Consider the following 6636-nt stretch of genomic DNA (forward strand, 5'->3'; position numbering starts at 1 on the left):
ATTCCTCTCTTACTATCTTTTCAATTACGTCTTCGAATTTCGCTTGAATGGTTTATATTTACGTCCCTTTCTCTTTAGTGTTATGTAGCCCACAACACACTAAAGAGGAACATGTTTAAGCGAGCCGTGCCGTTCACATTGTTTTTTTTTCTCCCTCGGGTCCAAGTCTCAATAGATGGCATTGCTTTAATCAAATTTGGCACTGGTTACTTTGATTAGATTGTGATTGAGAGGAACTGACAGAAGAAAGCCTATATAAAGAGATGATGAAATAGAGAAAAAGATAGCAAAGGATCACATCTTTTTGACAAGTCTGAACAGGAGCTGCTGCCAAAGATTGCCAAGGGCTAATTTTGATCTGTTAGATTCACTCATTTGACTACTCCTCTTTTTGGTTTGTTTTATTCATTTAGATTTCAATTCAAACTTCGCACTTTATTTTCATTTTTTTTCCCAACAGATTGATGATTATTCTTTCTTTCTTTTTTTCAATTGCTCTACCAATAATGACGACTACCCCCGAGTCTTCTCGTGGCTCCATCTTCAACATACACTATAGAAGATATTTCTAAACACATAGTATTCTACAAAACGAAAAAAAAAGATAGAAAAATAAACATTTTAAAAGAGTCGACATACTTCTTAGGGCACTGTTCGGATAAGTGCATAGATTAATAATCCATTATTTGACATAGATAATAAGCTTGTAGAGTCTACAATAGTCAATAAGCGTACATCGATCACATCTGACACATATCAAATCGATTTAGTACACACATGTTTTCTCGAAAATGGAAACACAAAAACAAAAAAAGATGAAAAATGGACAACCAATTATCAACGGGCCTGCCCGCTGTCTGGTTATTCTCGTAGAGGGCGCTTCGATGCGCACAGTGAATCTATTATCTACTCGATCACCTTCTTTAGCTCTAGTGCCTTGGAAACGAAAAGCGGTGATAACGCATTTGCTTATGCGACGAAATAGGGTCGACAGTTGCAGGAGCGGCTATCAACAATGACATGAATACTATTACAAAAGACCGTCTTTGGTATAATCGCAGACTACCACTTACTTAGATAACGAAATAAGTTAAGAAAAGGCAAGATATTTGACAAGCTTCTTGAGACCTTAAACTCTGCTTAATATGCCACGACAGAGTTCGGATCTGGTCCCTTCGGTTCAAAATATAGATAAAGAAAGAAAGGAGGCATAACACATGCCTAATTCAAGAACCTGATTAAGGGATGAATAAGAACTACGGGCACTGAATTGACATTATGAAAACTCGTTTGCGACCACCGAGTGTTAACAACTTGTTGATACACTCGTCAATAAATAGATATAAATGAACTGAGAATAACTTAATTCAAGGTGTTCACATGAATACCAGCGCACTGGTGCAAATAACAATGCAAAAGGCTCAATAAATTAGCTGAATATATTCGGCTGCCTCAAAATATCTATTATCTAAAAACCCATATTCTTAAAGTCTGTAAGTGGTATTGGCCCAACCTTCGCTTTGACTTGCTTGTGTTCTTTGTTTATTTGTTTGTTTGTTTTTTCCAATGATTACAGCGCATGTATTAACATTCAACAAAACGAACACTATACACTTATTGCATGGAATCCTCTTACAAAGTGAATACACATAAAACTCCAAATCGCAGAGTCATCCAGAATATTGTTAAATGAAATTCAATTAGCAAAGCGCTTTTCACACAATAGCGCCCCCCATATTTTCATATCACACCACTTATTAATATTTTTAATTATTTTTTATTCAAATCTAATAGAGCTGTTTTCTTAAATGCCAGTTAGCACGCACACGTCCCGTTGTAATGACAACTTATGAATAACAAGCTATACATAGACATAGCACCCGTTTGCTTTTCAAGCACGTACATTTATGTGGCGATTCGCCATACCAGAAATAAATAGCAGAGTAATAAATACATGTGCCTCAGTTAAAACGATGGTGTAATAAACAATAACTCGAATAAATGCACCAACAAGAGACTACGTTTCTTGCCGAATGTGGCTACGTACACAGGAAAAGAGTCCACACGGACAACATTAAAATGTGAAAGTATTCTTTTTTTCTATTTTTGCTTAATAAGACTTTCGAAATAAATTATTTTCAAAACATGATTACATAACTATGTGCTAATCAAATACAAGAACATAATATCCTCGTTTTACCTAATAGATGCAGTAGCGTCCCTGTTTCTGTGTATGCTTTCTTGCATTCGCGCGTCGGGGTGTAGAACCTCGTTGCTATATCTGTAGATTTCGTACAGGACACATAGATCCCTTATATTCCTGAAATGTTCGTCGCTCTGGTTGCGAAATGACTGGGCCAGGTTGCCGATAGCCGGGGTTTGGTTCACGCCTCGGGAATAGCCCTTGCGTTCCTTCTGAAAGTTGGAAAAATGGGACGGGGAAAAAATGGAAATGTTAATCAGCAATTTATCATCAACTGAGGTGTTAGGGCCTTAACACACGAACAGTTTCATTTACCACTGACGATGAAGTTTTAACATCTATATTATTGTCCTGGGTTTATCATGACAAGTTTGCAGCAGCTGATACAAGATTGTCAAATTTCCTAACTGGACTGGACTGAGTCTGACAGTCCTTCTGCAAGTAGAAAGGTCGCTGTTACCGATCAAGGTATTCCCCAAAACAAAATGTTAAAATTATGTGCATTGAGAGACGTGATAGGCGAGGCGGTATCATAATGCTGATCATGAGGATGATAGCAAACTTATTCATTCACAGAGCTTCAGGGTGCACTTACAAGGTCTCTGATCTTTTGCGTCGCCGTAGAGATGTGGTCTTTGATGTGCTTGAAGGTAGCGTCCCTGGCGTGCTGGTCCAGGAACCCGTCGGCGCCCATGTACATCGCTTCGTCGGAGATGACGAACTCCATCGCGCTGTAGTAGATGCCCAGGTTGGCCTCGTGCGTTTCCATCAGGTCCTCCTCGGAGTGGCTTAACCTCGTCGACGGTAGCTCCAGCTCCGTCACCTCGGGCATGCCCACAATTTTGAACGTGCGAGGGTCGACTTCCGTTTCGACACCGAAGCGCTGATTTTTCTGCGGGGGGCAAAGTATCAAAAATAGAGAGACTCTTGTCAACGAATGAACATCAATACCTAAGGGCTATATAATCAATCATAATCGTGTGCTTTCGATTCGAGCGGGTTCCTTAATCGAGCTTATTTTCCATGATCGATACTACTCTCCCTTTCACGTCCATTTTCGCCATGGTCCACGAGAATGCAATCGCTTCTCCTGCACTTAAAGCACACATTTCAAAAGTATCTTTATGATAGCACGGGTGGCCAGGGGGCCGTGGCCAAGGGGCGACCCTCGATTGTTGGTTCCTTCCCCAGTCCACCCCCGCCCCTCCACCCCCACCCCCTCCGCCCCCTCTCACCACAACAGTCTAATCGATCCCTGTTCGTGTTCGGAGAAATATTAAGGTCACGGAAGAGAAAAATCCAAAGAACGCCGGAACATTGCCGTGGTATGTCATTGTTAGCCTTTTTGCTATTGTCGGCGACGGAGCATGAATTAATTACCCTTTTATCAGTCCCCCTGACTTATATGGAAAAGAGAATGAGAAAGAATGCAGGGTTGTAATGGGCCACCCTGTTACACGCGGCCAAATAGTAATCAATATATCGAATCTGTCGCGCCTGATCCGTGAATTCCCCTTCCTTTGTATGTTGCTTTTCTCTAAATCTGCGCCTGGGAGAAAACCATGCGATCCTCCTATACTGTCCTTTCTCCCTGCCACTGCCTCAATATTATGTGGAAATATTTGTAAGGGATTTGTTCCAAGCCCCACAGTTTTGTTCAGACTGCAATACATATTATCATCATCTTTTTAGACGTTGCATATAATTGATGTACATTCATCACTGGTTGGAGCAACATGATAAAAAACACTGCCATTTCTTCTTCAATTCATAATGCCGAAAATGGCAATTATGTAAGGATAGAAACATACAATCATCATCTTGACAATAAGACAACAGTTATTATGATGATAGTGATGTTTACCACCTGAGGGAATTAGTTAACTTTTTTTTAAACGAAAATACAAATTTATTGAAACATGGTCAATAGTGAGCATGATGTAACCACAGATGATTGAATAAGAGCTGTACTGGACAAGAATGTAGTTTGGATAGATGTCCTTCCTCTCTTCGCTCCCCCCCCCCCCTCTCTCTCTCTCTCTACAGTAGCAAATGAAAAATGGCGCATGATGTGTTATTTGTGAGTGAGCCAGGTTTATACATAAGCTGACTCCCACGGCTTGTTTGCAGGATTTATGACGTCAGTATCTCGATCAGAGCTGTAGAGGGGCCTGAGTATTCTATTTGTTCAACACTCTTAACACTCTGCAGGAAATGAAATGCTTGGGACTGGGTGATGTCTTTTAGTTTCTACAGCATGATGAGTGTCACTGCGGGCAAAGTAGTAACAGTTTTGATGACAAGTGGGGAAAAGTATGCGAAAAGAGGAAATGAAATGGCTTGTGCAATGAAAGTATTCATCTGCACGTTGAACTGGATTCTATTGGCCAAGATGAGTGCACGGGCACAAGCGATTGTGACATCATTACTTTGCGCCACTCTCGATCGATAACATTCTTTAGTGATAATAATATCATCACCGCAAAATTTCCCCACTTCAACTTTGATCGTATGCTGGGTATGGGCGCAGATTCTTCTACCAATGACAGAGTGGTTATAGAAATGACATCAGTGATCAATACTCCCTCGTATCAGGATGCATCTCTGGAATTTGGGATTGAAGAAAGCGAGGAAGGGGTGAGAAAGGGACCCCCTCCCCCTCCGTCAACTCTTACAATACTTCTTGTAACTTACTACCTAAGCTAAGCTCTCTTCTACAAAATAGAAAGCGCTATCAACATCGAATCGAATCGAATCAAATCAAATCAAATATTGCAGAGGTACTTACAAATTCTGTATAAACGTGCCTCGCGTTATAGGCTAATGATAGAGTGGCGTCTGTAAGGAACTGATGGAGTTGTTCTGTCGAAGCTGCAGGTGTTTCGATATATTCCAATGGTGCGCTCGTTGGTGCAGCGAGCGAGAGGTATGATCTGCCCAGTAACATCAGGCCTAAGAAAGCTGTGGACGTAACGGACAAAAAAAAAGTGAAATATTTAAATTCAGCCAACTGTTTAATTGGAAACAAGAATAAATCTTGCAGTAGAGATCATTTATGAGTCGAATTCAAGAATGTGCTCGTGCTAAGTGTCCTCATTTGAATGGATACATGTTTTTAGTTTGCATGTAAAAACAAAACATACGACTATACCACTACGCTTCAATCGAAAGAAATGAAAGGAGAGTTCGGAACATAGTTTCATTTGTTGGAGGCATTCACCGCGCGGAAGTGTCATAACAATGGAGCACGTGGTATGAAATGGGGGAAAGAGAACAAAAAAAAAAATCAATAGCGCAGGAATGCAGTCGATTTGGCATGTCTCCAAAGAGCGTGCAAAAATGCCCTGGCAGCCCCACGTTACGATTGTTTACATTGATCTCGTGTGTACCCTTGGCTGCCAGTTCAAATGAGATATCGAGATTACCACAATAAATTCGCATTAAACCGTGGAAAATCCTAAAAAGTGCAGATAATGCAACCGGTTTCGACGGCCAGATGAAGCTATTGGGCATCAACATAATATACATAGAGGAGGCATCTCAAATTTGAATTTTATGACAGTCGCAGAGCTCACTGAAACACGTGTGACTTAAGCTAGCTTAGAGCATTCGCGATGCAAACGATAAATGTATACATGGTATATATGCGCCGACCATCCATTTTGCTGATTTCATAACCTCTTATCAAACAAACACAGGCACAGCATAGTAAACGCCGTAGCCAGCAAGATTGATGGGTGCTCATTTCTTAAATAACCGTCACGCATGAAATAGCTTGTACACAAAACATTTGCCTTAGTGCATCGTTACAGTGATGAACACAAGATTCATGATTATCATGAGACAAAATAGAAACACCTCGGTTGTCTCAACACTGTAAAAAAAAGACAAAAACACCACAGTTGTAAGGCTTACCGCGTGTTATCGCAAGCACGATGGGATGCGATGAGATGTGTCCATTCCTCATGATGTCCAATGTATATAATCTCAAATATCCGAATAAAGTGAAGTAAGCTGTCACTCGCGGGAACAAGCCTTTGAAAAATCGTGTGATAGGAACGCCAAAATGTTCTGGTGACACGTGTTGTTACAATTCGTGATATCGCTGTGATTGCCTTCAGCATGCAGCTTCGGCTGTTTTTATCGGCGAAGCTCCGTCAGGTGGGCGTGGAAAGTTATGATTCATCAATGTACATGCAGACCGTACGAGAGAGCGAACGAGGGCAGATACGTCAGCCCGGGCCATGACGTCATAAAAAGTTTTAGACCAATAGAATGCTTGCACTCGGTTACAACCGGATAGGTTCAGTGATAGCACAGAGTCATGCATATTCATATTTGTAAAACACGCCCACCTCCAGCCCACGTGTGTCGCAAAGCACTGCGGTGTACAACAAAGTTGTGTTGACTCGCGAGCGAGCGTTCGCTTGTAA

The 6636-nt window shown here is 41.1% G+C and overlaps 1 protein-coding gene across 1 annotated transcript; it reads right to left on the bottom strand.

Annotated features, from left to right (window-relative positions):
• Positions 1-1883: 1883 nt before the first annotated feature.
• LOC139723114 (uncharacterized) lies at positions 1884-6284 on the bottom strand. Its single transcript, XM_071634381.1, has 4 exons — positions 6119-6284; positions 4992-5164; positions 2799-3095; positions 1884-2415 (listed from the first exon to the last, which is right to left on the bottom strand). Exons 1-4 carry the CDS (start codon positions 6168-6170, stop codon positions 2197-2199), a joined length of 741 nt encoding a protein of 246 aa, XP_071490482.1. The 5' UTR covers positions 6171-6284; the 3' UTR covers positions 1884-2196.
• Positions 6285-6636: the final 352 nt, after the last annotated feature.

Source organism: Diadema antillarum, unplaced genomic scaffold (genome assembly GCF_040938485.1).
Source record: "Diadema antillarum isolate AM-2024a unplaced genomic scaffold, OU_Dant_1.0 scf00000181, whole genome shotgun sequence".
Classification (NCBI taxonomy): Eukaryota; Metazoa; Echinodermata; class Echinoidea; order Diadematoida; family Diadematidae; genus Diadema; species Diadema antillarum.

Coding starts and splice junctions, on each gene's coding strand:
- LOC139723114 (XM_071634381.1), bottom strand. CDS start 6,170: ATGAGGAATGGACACATCTCATCGCATCCCATCGTGCTTGCGATAACA. Junction 5,165..6,118: donor CGTGCTTGCGATAACACGCG/GTAAGCCTTACA, acceptor TTACGTCCACAG/CTTTCTTAGGCCTGATGTTA. Junction 3,096..4,991: donor GGCACGTTTATACAGAATTT/GTAAGTACCTCT, acceptor TGCCCCCCGCAG/AAAAATCAGCGCTTCGGTGT.